The sequence below is a fragment of the Cebidichthys violaceus genome, unplaced genomic scaffold (genome assembly GCF_023349555.1).
Source record: "Cebidichthys violaceus isolate CVI_PGR_0920_01 unplaced genomic scaffold, fCebVio1.0.p SCAF_1, whole genome shotgun sequence".
Classification (NCBI taxonomy): domain Eukaryota; kingdom Metazoa; phylum Chordata; class Actinopteri; order Perciformes; family Stichaeidae; genus Cebidichthys; species Cebidichthys violaceus.
The window spans coordinates 758,796-770,791 of NW_027176262.1; the positions used below are offsets into that span (position 1 = coordinate 758,796).

Genomic DNA, 11,996 nt, shown 5'->3' on the forward strand with positions numbered 1-11,996 from the left:
CAGACAGAGGGACAGAGAAACAGAGGGACAGACAGACAAGACAGACAGAGGGACAGAGAAACAGAGGGACAGACAGACAAGACAGACAGACAGACAGACAGACAAACAGGCAGAGAGACAGACAAAGAGACAGAGGACACAGACAGACAGACAGAGGGACAGAGAAACAGAGGGACAGACAGACAGAGGGACAGACAGACAGACAGAGGGACAGAGAGACAGACAGACAGAGGGACAGACAGACAGACAGAGACAGACAGAGGGACAGAGAGACAGAGAAACAGACAGACAGACAGACAGAGGGACAGTAGAGGTCTTACTCTCTGCTGCACCAGCAGGTGTTTGTTCTCCAGATCTTTTCTTTGAGCTGCACAGTCTGCTGACGACTGAGACAACTGAAACACAAACACAGAGGACGTATACTTTAAAGAGACAGTACTTCACTGTACTACTACAGTACATAAACACACTACAGGTTCTACAGCTGGAGGAGAGGAGGATGTACTGTTGTAGAGATATGAGATGTGTCCACAGCGTAGACACAGCTACGTTCAGTGACTAGTGGAGCAGGAGACGGGGATCGAACCTCTGACCCTCTGACTGACACTTATCCACGGTCACCACAGGGACAACAGCCTCACTTCTCCGTCATAAGGGTGAAGACATGATTAATATGGTGTCCACTTAAACTGATACTGATCCTTTTAGGTCTAACATACTAGTACTACACAGAGTAAGTAGAAGTACTTCAGAAGAGCAGTACTGGCCCTTTAAGTGGTCATGGGTACAGATAAGGTGAAGGGGGTCGAGGGGAGGACCTGGGCTGCCATGGTCTTCATGGTGGGCTCCAGGTCTCTGAGGAGGTCAAACCCTTGGTGGAAGAAGGTGAACTGAGCGTGGACGAAGGAGAACATCTGAGGACAGACAGAAACACCGCTTTGAGGTCTTCATCGGGCTAGCAGGTTCCCCCCGCTTACAGTCGTTATGCTATGCTAAGCTAAGCTAAGCTAAGCTAAGCTAACTCCCGACTGAAGAACTCACCGAGTTCAAGACGTCCACTCTCTGCTGAGTCTTGAAAGTGTTGAGCTGAAAACAAAGAGAGCAGGAAGCTTCAGAGTCTGATGTCCAACCAGTGTGTGTGTGTGTGTGTGTGTGTGTGTGTGTGTGTGTGTGTGTGTGTGTGTACCTGCAGACAGTAGTCCAGGGCAAAGTGTTGGTAGCACTTGCGCGTGGCGAGCAGCAGGTGACTCGCTCGCTCTGCGTCGGCGGCTTTGTGTCGAGACACCTGAGAGCTCTTCAGCACCGCCGTCTCCAGGTCCTCACCGATCCGGACCAACTCCCTCCTGGTCTCCACCAGCTGGGGCAGGAACCTCAGGGATGACACACCATCATGACCATGACGACCATGACAACCCCACTGTGTGTGTGTGTGTGTGTGTGTGTGTGTGTGTGTGTGTGTGTGTGTGTGTGTGTGTGTGTGTGTGTGTGTGTTGGACCTACTGTGTACAGAGGTTGGTCAGCTGCTGGGTGATGGCTCTGTGAGTCTGATCAAACAACATCTGAGGACAGAAGACAGAGATGAACAGAGGTACTAGAACCTAAAGGTCTTTACTGATCAGGATGTGTGTGTGTGTGTGTGTGTGTGTGTGTGTGTGTGTGTGTGTGTGTATACTCACAGTGTGGAAGCTCACCATCTCCTGAAGGCCCTGGTTGAACTGGTTCAGACAGTTCTGAGGGGGAAGGAAACAGGAAGTCAGTGAGGAACGTTTCACAGTAAAACGCTGTCTGTAGAGCCACTGAATGTCACGTTAGCATCGTTAGCTCCATACTGTGACGACGCCGTCCTTCTCGTGGTCCATGGAGATTTCAGCCAGGCCGCTCAGGAACAGCTGATTGGCTGCGCTGTACGCTTGTCCCGCCTCCACCATCTTACCGCACAGCTTCATCACCTGATTGGTCGGAGAGACGGATCACAGACCAATGAGATCCCTTCACTGGTACGACGATGTGGTTCATAGAACAATGAGCCAACAGGTCTGGTGAGGAACTGATTCAGCCACGTGTACTTGTACTTTACAGTAACAGTAGAGTAGTAGTACTAATAGAAATACTGTTAGTTGGAGCAATAATAGTAGTAGTGGTAGTAGTAATAGAAACATTGTCAGTATTAGTAGTAACAGTAGTAGTATAAACAGCAGTAATAGCAGTAGTGGTATTAACAGTAGTAGTGGTAGCAGTAACAGTGGTAGTATTAAAAGTAGTAAAAGTAGCAGTAGTAGTATTAACAGTAGTAGTAGTAGCAGTAACAGTAGTAGTATTAACAGTAGTAGTAGTAGTAGTAGTAACAGTAGTAGTATTAACAGTAGTAGTAGTAGAAGTAACAGTAGTAGAATTAACAGTAGTAGTAGTAGAAGTAACAGTAGTAGTATTAACAGTAGTAGTAGTAGTAGCAGTAACAGTAGTAGTATTAACAGTAGTAGTAGTAGCAGTAACAGCAGTAGTATTAACAGTAGCAGTAGTAGTAGTAGAAGTAACAGTAGTAGTATTAATAGTAGTAGTAGTAGTAGAAGTAACAGTAGTAGTATTAACAGTAGTAGTAGTAGCAGTAACAATGGTAGTATTAAAAGTAGTAAAAGTAGTAGTATTAACAGTATTAGCAGTAGTATTAGTAGCAGTAACAGTAGTAGTATTAACAGTAGTAGTAGTAGTAGAAGTAACAGTAGTAGTATTCACAGCAGTATTAACAGCAGTAACAGTAGTAGTATTAACAGTAGTAGTAGTAGCAGTAACAGTAGTAGTATTCACAGCATTATTAACAGCAGTAACAGTAGTAGTATTAACAGTAGTAGCAGTAGCAGTAACAGTAGTAGTATTAACAATAGCAGTAGTAGCAGAAGTAACAGTAGTAGTATTCACAGCAGTATTAACAGCAGTAACAGTAGTAGTATTAACAGTAGTAGTAATAGTAGCAGTAACAGTAGTAGTATTAACAGTAGTAGTAGTAGTAGAAGTAACAGTAGTAGTATTAACAGTAGTAGTAGTAGAAGTAACAGTAGTAGTATTAACAGTAGTAGTAGTAGTAGCAGTAACAGTGGTAGTATTAAAAGTAGTAGTAGTAGTATTAACAGTATTAACAGTAGTAGTAGTAGCAGTAACAGTAGTAGTATTAACAGTAGTAGTAGTAGAAGTAACAGTAGTAGTATTCACAGCAGTATTAACAGCAGTAACAGTAGTAGTATTAACAGTAGTAGTAGTAGAAGTAACGGTAGTAGTATTAACAGCAGTATTAGCAGCAGTAACAGTAGTAGTATTCACAGCAGTACTAGCAGTAATGTAGAGTTAGCAGTAGAAGTATCTGTACCTTGTCTAGTTGTGTCTCGAGCACAGAAACATCCGCCTCGAACAGCTCGAGCTTCAGTCTGAACAAAATACATAAAACATCAGGACTTCTGCACATGCGCAGTTTGTGGATGCTAAGGTGTGTGTGTGTGTGTGTGTGTGTGTGTACTTTTACCTGAAGTCAGGTGAGTCTTGGACACACTCCTCAAAGTCCAGCAGCGAGTCCATGTTGTCTTCAGTTGTTGTCCCCGAGTCAAAGTGTTGATAAAGTTTGTTAAAGCGTCTTCATACTGACCGTTAGCCTGTTAGCTCACAGTTAGCCCGTCCACTCAGCAGCTCCGCTCTCCTCATGTTTAACTCCGGTAAACTTCTTCCTCGCGCCGGTTCGATGCGTTTCACATACGGCCGATCGATCGGGCATCGTGCACGCGCGCCTGCCTGTCACGCGTGTTTGGGTACAAGTGTCACTATAACGGTGTGTGGCGCGTCCTCAGTGCGACAGCTGTCTGTGCATCCTGCACACCGTGTGGCGAAGGATCGGCTCATGAATATTCATGAGGGGACGCTTCCTGACGATGACGTCACGGAGGTTCATCTCCGACAGTGAAGTCAAATAAAAGATAAAAACTGAAGAAGAAAGGTCACATGTTCTAACAGATCATGTTTAGTGTCACACAATAATCAGACACGTCTCTCAATAAATACATTACCAAGAGAGGACCAGCACGTCCTCCACACACACACACACACACACACACACACACACACACACCACATCTTCATCTTCATCAGCTGTTCGACACCTGCATCAATGACCCTCATTATTACATTACATCAGATTACAGTCATTTAGCAGACGCTTTTATCCAAAGCGACTTACAATAAGTGCATCAACATTGGTAATCAAAAGAAGTCATAAGTACATTTCCTTTAAACAAGCATCTAAGAGCATGAAGCAGAGCATAACTCAGAGCCAAAGTACAGAAACAAGAGAAACAGTTCGTGCTATAAGTAATACGAATACAATAAGTGCAACAAGCTAGTATGAAAACAATAAGTACTGAGTGGAAGGCTCAGGGTAGCACTTCCTGAAGAGGTGGGTCTTCAGCCTGATGAAAGATGAGCAGCAACTCTGCTGTCCTGACGTCAGTGAGAAGTTCATTCCACCACTGTGGGGCCAGGACAGAAAACAGACGTGACCGGGTCGATCGGCCGCCAGGACCTCTGAGCGATGGGACGACCGATCGCCCCGAGGCAGCAGAGAGAAGTGGTCGGGCGGGGGTGTGAGGCTTGACCATGGCCTGGAGATAGGAAGGAGCTGTTCCTTTCACTGCCCTGTATTCTAGCACCAGAGTCTTAGACTGGATGAGAACCTGCTCCGTCTCGTCAGTGAGGAAGAGGAGAATCCTCCTGATGTTGTAGAGCAGGAATCTGCAGGAGCGTGTGACGGATGAGATGTTTGCTGAGAACAACAGTTGGTCATCCAGGGTCACACCCAGGTTCCTCGCAGTCCGAGTCGGCGTCACCACGGTATCATCAATGGTGATGGACAGGTCCCGGTGTGGACAACCCTTCACCAGGAGGAACAGTAGCTCAGTTTTGTCCAGGTTGAGCTTGAGGTGGTTTGTCGTCTCCACTTCCAGATGTCACGGTGCCCTCATTCACACCGGCACCACGCCCCCTAGTGGTGAGAGGCTGTACTAAACACAACCAACAGCACGTCTCTGACAGGTAGTACACCTTTAGTACATAGAACACACACACACACACACACACACACACACACACACACACACACACACACAGCTAAACACACCTCACCTGAGCAAACCACTGCTACAGCCGAGACAAAGAGACAAAGACACAAAGAGACGAAGAGACAATCTTTATTGGAAAACAGACTCAACGAGGAGATCAACCTGTGTGTGTGTGTGTGTCAGGGTCCACCATGTGTGTGTGTGTGTGTGTGTGTGTGTGTGTGTTCAGAAGCCAATAGAGAGCAGGATCACAGTGACGTTATCAGCACAGCCTCTCCTCACCGCCTCACTGGCCAACTGTTGACAAGCAGCTTCAGACCTCAGCTCCTCCTCCGTCAGCCCCGCCCTCTGCTCCACAGGCCCCTCCTGTGGGGGGGGGGGGTAGTTAGGACGAGGTCAGACTGAACACACCGACTATGACGGCACAAAGATACAAAGAAGCAGGTTGTAGACGTCCAGTGAAGGACACTTTACAACGTGACGAATGAAGAGCTGCTTCTTCTTCTGTGGTGTCTGAAGAGAGAACCGCCACAGAGTGAAGTCAACCACAGTTTAGAGACAGAGACCTGCAGGACGTCCAGGACGAACTTCACGGCTTCCTCGGCAGAGAACACTTTGAACAGACCGTCACAGGCCAGGAGGATGAATCTACGGAGACAGAGAGGGGACAAACGTCAGCGGCGGTCTTGATGCTACGCTAGGCTAACAGCCGTACCGTGCTCTTGCCTGTCGTTGGCAGTGAGCTGACACCTCTTGGTGTCGGGGGATGAGATGACTCCACAGCGCTTGTACTGACCGTCTCCGATAGAGCGAGACACCTCGAGGACGCCCAGCACTCTGCCGTCTCTGAGACACACAGAGACAGGAAGTCAAGCGTTAGCCGTTCGTATGGTCCAGTGATCACATCTTGAACACTGAGTGTACCTGACGGTGCCTCCTGCTCTCTGGATCCTCCTCCGCTCCTCGTAGATGGTCGGGTTGTGTTCAGTACTCAGAGGGACAGTCAACAGCCTCCTCCGTCCGTCTGCTCCGGCCGACGCCTCCATCCGACACAACACCGCCTAGAGACAGATAGGTCCACCACGTCACCATGAAGGTCTCTACAGCTACTGAAGACAGACAGGTCCACCACGTCACCATGAAGGTCTCTACAGCTACTGAAGACAGACAGGAGACACAGACAGGTCCACCACGTCACCATGAAGGTCTCTACGTCTACTGAAGACAGACAGGTCCACCACGTCACCATGAAGGTCTCTACAGCTACTGAAGACAGACAGGAGACACAGACAGGTCCACCACGTCACCATGAAGGTCTCTACGTCTACTGAAAACAGAGTGGAGACACAGACAGGTCCACCACGTCACCATGAAGGTCTCTACGTCTACTGAAGACAGAGTGGAGACACAGACAGGTCCACCACGTCACCATGAAGGTCTCTACGTCTACTGAAGACAGACAGGAGACACAGACAGGTCCACCACGTCACCATGAAGGTCTCTACGTCTACTGAAGACAGGAGACACAGACAGGTCCACCACGTCACCATGAAGGTCTCTACGTCTACTGAAGACAGACAGGAGACACAGACAGGTCCACCACGTCACCATGAAGGTCTCTACGTCTACTGAAGACAGACAGGAGACACAGACAGGTCCACCACGTCACCATGAAGGTCTCTACGTCTACTGAAGACAGACAGGAGACACAGACAGGTCCACCACGTCACCATGAAGGTCTCTACGTCTACTGAAGACATACAGGAGACACAGACAGGTCCACCACGTCACCATGAAGGTCTCTACGTCTACTGAAGACAGGAGACACAGACAGGTCCACCACGTCACCATGAAGGTCTCTACGTCTACTGAAGACAGGAGACACAGACAGGTCCACCACGTCATCATGAAGGTCTCTACGTCTACTGAAGGACAGGAGACACAGACAGGTCCACCACGTCACCATGAAGGTCTCTACGTCTACTGAAGACAGGAGACACAGACAGGTCCACCACGTCACCATGAAGGTCTCTACGTCTACTGAAGACAGGAGACACAGACAGGTCCACCACGTCATCATGAAGGTCTCTACGTCTACTGAAGGACAGGAGACACAGACAGGTCCACCACGTCACCATGAAGGTCTCTACGTCTACTGAGGACAGACAGGAGACACAGACAGGTCCACCACGTCACCATGAAGGTCTCTACGTCTACTGAAGACAGACAGGTCCACCACGTCACCATGAAGGTCTCTACAGCTACTGAAGACAGACAGGTCCACCACGTCACCATGAAGGTCTCTACAGCTACTGAAGACAGACAGGAGACACAGACAGGTCCACCACGTCACCATGAAGGTCTCTACGTCTACTGAAGACAGAGTGGAGACACAGACAGGTCCACCACGTCACCATGAAGGTCTCTACGTCTACTGAAGACAGACAGGAGACACAGACAGGTCCACCACGTCACCATGAAGGTCTCTACGTCTACTGAAGACAGGAGACACAGACAGGTCCACCACGTCACCATGAAGGTCTCTACGTCTACTGAAGACAGGAGACACAGACAGGTCCACCACGTCATCATGAAGGTCTCTACGTCTACTGAAGGACAGGAGACACAGACAGGTCCACCACGTCACCATGAAGGTCTCTACGTCTACTGAGGACAGACAGGAGACACAGACAGGTCCACCACGTCACCATGAAGGTCTCTACAGCTACTGAAGACAGACAGGAGACACAGACAGGTCCACCACGTCACCATGAAGGTCTCTACGTCTACTGAAGACAGACAGGTCCACCACGTCACCATGAAGGTCTCTACAGCTACTGAAGACAGACAGGAGACACAGACAGGTCCACCACGTCACCATGAAGGTCTCTACGTCTACTGAAGACAGAGTGGAGACACAGACAGGTCCACCACGTCACCATGAAGGTCTCTACGTCTACTGAAGACAGAGTGGAGACACAGACAGGTCCACCACGTCACCATGAAGGTCTCTACGTCTACTGAAGACAGACAGGAGACACAGACAGGTCCACCACGTCACCATGAAGGTCTCTACGTATACTGAAGACAGACAGGAGACACAGACAGGTCCACCACGTCACCATGAAGGTCTCTACGTCTACTGAAGACAGGAGACACAGACAGGTCCACCACGTCACCATGAAGGTCTCTACGTCTACTGAAGGACAGGAGACACAGACAGGTCCACCACGTCACCATGAAGGTCTCTACGTCTACTGAGGACAGACAGGAGACACAGACAGGTCCACCACGTCACCATGAAGGTCTCTACGTCTACTGAGGACAGACAGGAGACACAGACAGGTCCACCACGTCACCATGAAGGTCTCTACGTCTACTGAAGACAGACAGGTCCACCACGTCACCATGAAGGTCTCTACGTCTACTGAAGACAGACAGGTCCACCACGTCACCATGAAGGTCTCTACGTCTACTGAAGACAGACAGGAGACACAGACAGGTCCACCACGTCACCATGAAGGTATCTACGTCTACTGAAGGACAGGAGACACAGACAGGTCCACCACGTCACCATGAAGGTCTCTACGTCTACTGAAGGACAGGAGACACAGACCGTTCCACCACGTCACCATGAAGGTCTCTACGTCTACTGAAGGACAGGAGACACAGACAGGTCCACCTCGTCACCATGAAGGTCTCTACGTCTACTGAAGGACAGGAGACACACACAGGTCCACCACGTCACCATGAAGGTCTCTACGTCTACTGAAGGACATGAGACACAGACAGGTCCACCACGTCACCATGAAGGTCTCTACGGCTACTGAAGACAGACAGGAGACAGTTTACCCGGCTGTCTCCTAGGTTGGCCACGTACACCATGTCGTCCACCACCAGCACACAGGTGGCCGTGGAGCCGTCTTTCCACGCCGGCTTCCTGTTGGACAAGAGACGAAACACATGAGACAGACAGACAGACAGACAGACAGACGTCTGAGAGGGTTTCTGGACGTTTATTCCTGATTAAAAAGCTGAAATCCATCTCTACAGAAGGACGTTGTTCCTGTGATGTCTTCATGTGAACTCTTACTGGCTGGACGCCGTCTTCAGAAAGTCTTCATCCGTCTGTCGGAAAGTGTCCAGGAGACATCTCTTGATGAGCGTGTCCATATTCCCTGTTTCTCCTGAAAGAGACGAGAAGGTTTCAACCGTTGAAGACGCAGCGTTGTGTCCGTTCAGTCGTCTCCACAGGTCACCATGTGTAACATCACCGTGTTTCAGTAGTTTCTGTTCATAATAAAGTATAAAGTACAACGACGGCTTCTTAAATGCAGAGTAGTCGAAGTATAAAGACACGTGATCATCAAAATATATTTTAAATCTCTTCTTAAAACACATTTTTACTGACTGGTTTTATGTTTATTTATGTTTATTAGTTGATATTCACTGACTGTCTCACTGATCTTTCTGTTATTATTATTATTTTTCTTTTGCTGCTTTGTCTGTCAAAGCACTTTGTAAACTCTGTTTTTAAGGGCGATGTATAAATAAAGTTATTGTTATTAAAGGCGTACTGTCCCTTTAAATCTCACCGCTGGGGAACTTCTTGGCCAGAACGTGGTGGAGGTGCTCGGCAGCGAATCGGGAGGCTCGAGCTCCTCCGTGACCATCGAACACGGCGAAGTAGGAAACACGAGACCTGCAAGGAGACAAGAAGGAGGAAACATCAGAGAGAAGAAGACTTCCTGTTGATGACGACTTCCTGTTTGGAGGACTTACGCTCGACCCGGCAGAGAGGAAAGATGGCCGCTCATGTCTGGCAGCAGAACGTGAGCGTCCTGCATCTCCTCACGCTCGCCGCGCCGCGCCGCTACGTAGCCTCTCAGCACCGGGAGGCCTGGTCGACGACACAAGACAGTCCCTGAACACATTGTCTCTGCACGTCAGTCCCTGAACGCATCGTCTCTGCACGTCAGTCTCTGCACGTCAGTCCCTGAACGCAACGTCTCTGCACGTCAGTCTCTGCACGTCAGTCCCTGAACGCATCGTCTCTGCACGTCAGTCCCTGAACGCATCGTCTCTGCACATCAGTCTCTGCACGTCAGTCCCTGAACTCATCGTCTCTGCACGTCAGTCCCTGAACGCATCGTCTCTGCACGTCAGTCTCTGCACGTCAGTCCCTGAATGCATCGTCTCTGCACGTCAGTCCCTGAACACATCGTCTCTGCACGTCAGTCCCTGAACGTCAGTCCCTGAACACATCGTCTCTGCACGTCAGTCCCTGAACGCATCGTCTCTGCACGTCAGTCCCTGAACGCATCGTCTCTGCACGTAAGCCACTGAACGCATCGTCTCTGCACGTCAGTCCCTGAACGCATCGTCTCTGCACGGTAGTCCCTGAACGCATCGTCTCTGCACGTCAGTCCCTGAACGTCAGTCTCTGCACGTCAGTCCCTGAACACATCATCAGATTGTACAGAGCTGGAGGGGAAGAGAAACAAACATGGTGGTGAAGAGCTGAAAACCTTCTCTACAAACTCTCTTGACCTCCTCCTCCTCCTCTTTGTTATCATGTGACTCTTCTCTTCTCCGTTTTAGTCTTCTCTCCTCCTCCTCCTCCTCCTCCTCCTCCTCCTCTTCTTCTTCTGTGGTGGCCTGTGGTGGGGCTGCGGTCGCTGATGGAACTGGACCTGAAGAAGAATCAAAACCAGCAACAAGAAGCTTCATGATGGAGAGAAGATCCTGGTTAAAGAGTCTCAAATGAGAAGATGAATGTGAACGCAGCACCTTTGTGTTTGTGGACATTAGAACAGTCAGATGTGTCTCTTTAAACTTGAATTATTATATTAAATCAAATATGAACTGCAGATTGATGGACAATGAGAATAATAAACAGGTGCTGTTATAACTCACTTTTTATATATATATATATATATATATATATATATATATATATATATATATAATTTATATTTATATATGTTGTAGAGAGGCTGGGATCAAAGATTGTTTCAACAACTTTAACTTTTAGTTTCATCACAAACGCTCTTTCTATTGGACCAATCACTGCTCTGGACACGCCCACCTCATTACATATTCATTAGGATAAACAGGAAATGGGGTAATAAATAAATAATTAAAAGCGTATAAAACAGGAAAATTGAGGAGTAGCAAAATAAAACGAGCTGGATAAAGATACGTTATGTAATACATGATGTTTTAATGTATTTAATGAAGTAATTAGTGGTGAGAATTGTTCACCAATAACTCTTTATTGATGTTAACATACTGGTGTTACTGGTTAATTCGTCCGGACTCACCGGAGCTCTGTGTCGGTTCTGGCAGGTCGTCGAAGAGATCCATTCTGAGAGCTAGCGTTAGCTCCGGTGTTAGCCAACACAGCTACCTAGCCTAGCCCGGAAGGAGCTAACTGGACTAACGCTAGACGGCTACCTGCACCGGTACGGCTCAGTGTCCGCGTGTGATATAGCAGAGGTGACGGTTGGGGTTTGATTTAAGTAGAGGTTACATCAGTCTGTCGGTTTACTGTCCGTCAAGTCATCCACCTAAACGTTGGTCATTTAGCTCCACTGTGAAATCTAGTTTAGCTCTTGTCAAGCTAGCATCAAGTTAGCTTCAACCAGAGCCGTTAGGCAAGGTCATTTCCGGTTGGTAGACAACCTTCAAAATAAAAGCTCTTACTATAATATGAAGAGCAGCGATAGGAACGAACGTATGAACACATTACTGCGCAGCAGCGGTGGAAAGTAACTAAGTATATCTACTCAACTAGTGTAGTTAAGTACAATTTTGAGTTACTTGTACTTTGCTAGAGTATTTCTATTGTCTGCTATTTAATACTTCTACTCCAATACATCTCAGAGGAAAATACTGGAG

The 11,996-nt window shown here is 48.1% G+C and overlaps 2 protein-coding genes across 3 annotated transcripts in view; both read right to left on the bottom strand.

Annotated features, from left to right (window-relative positions):
- Positions 1–3,867, bottom strand: part of zgc:162872 (BAR_ACAPs and ArfGap_ACAP domain-containing protein) — an 18,581-nt gene extending 14,714 nt beyond the window's left edge. For both annotated transcript variants that reach the window (XM_068704842.1, XM_068704851.1), the window contains exons 1-9: positions 3,515–3,867; positions 3,362–3,419; positions 1,830–1,949; positions 1,677–1,730; positions 1,501–1,559; positions 1,187–1,370; positions 1,042–1,086; positions 819–914; positions 321–395 (exon numbers count right to left, since the gene is read on the bottom strand). In XM_068704842.1, coding sequence (XP_068560943.1) covers positions 321–395; positions 819–914; positions 1,042–1,086; positions 1,187–1,370; positions 1,501–1,559; positions 1,677–1,730; positions 1,830–1,949; positions 3,362–3,419; positions 3,515–3,567 — 744 coding nt within the window. In that variant the 5' untranslated portion in view covers positions 3,568–3,867. The remainder of the gene's footprint in view (positions 1–320; positions 396–818; positions 915–1,041; positions 1,087–1,186; positions 1,371–1,500; positions 1,560–1,676; positions 1,731–1,829; positions 1,950–3,361; positions 3,420–3,514) is intronic.
- Positions 3,868–5,209: 1,342 nt separating this feature from the next.
- On the bottom strand, positions 5,210–11,751 carry ilkap (integrin-linked kinase-associated serine/threonine phosphatase). Its single transcript, XM_068704863.1, has 10 exons — positions 11,420–11,751; positions 10,625–10,789; positions 9,879–9,996; positions 9,692–9,798; positions 9,190–9,283; positions 8,949–9,036; positions 6,021–6,157; positions 5,823–5,942; positions 5,663–5,744; positions 5,210–5,462 (listed from the first exon to the last, which is right to left on the bottom strand). Exons 1-10 carry the CDS (start codon positions 11,460–11,462, stop codon positions 5,322–5,324), a joined length of 1,095 nt encoding a protein of 364 aa, XP_068560964.1. The 5' UTR covers positions 11,463–11,751; the 3' UTR covers positions 5,210–5,321.
- Between the last annotated feature and the right edge of the window lie 245 nt (positions 11,752–11,996).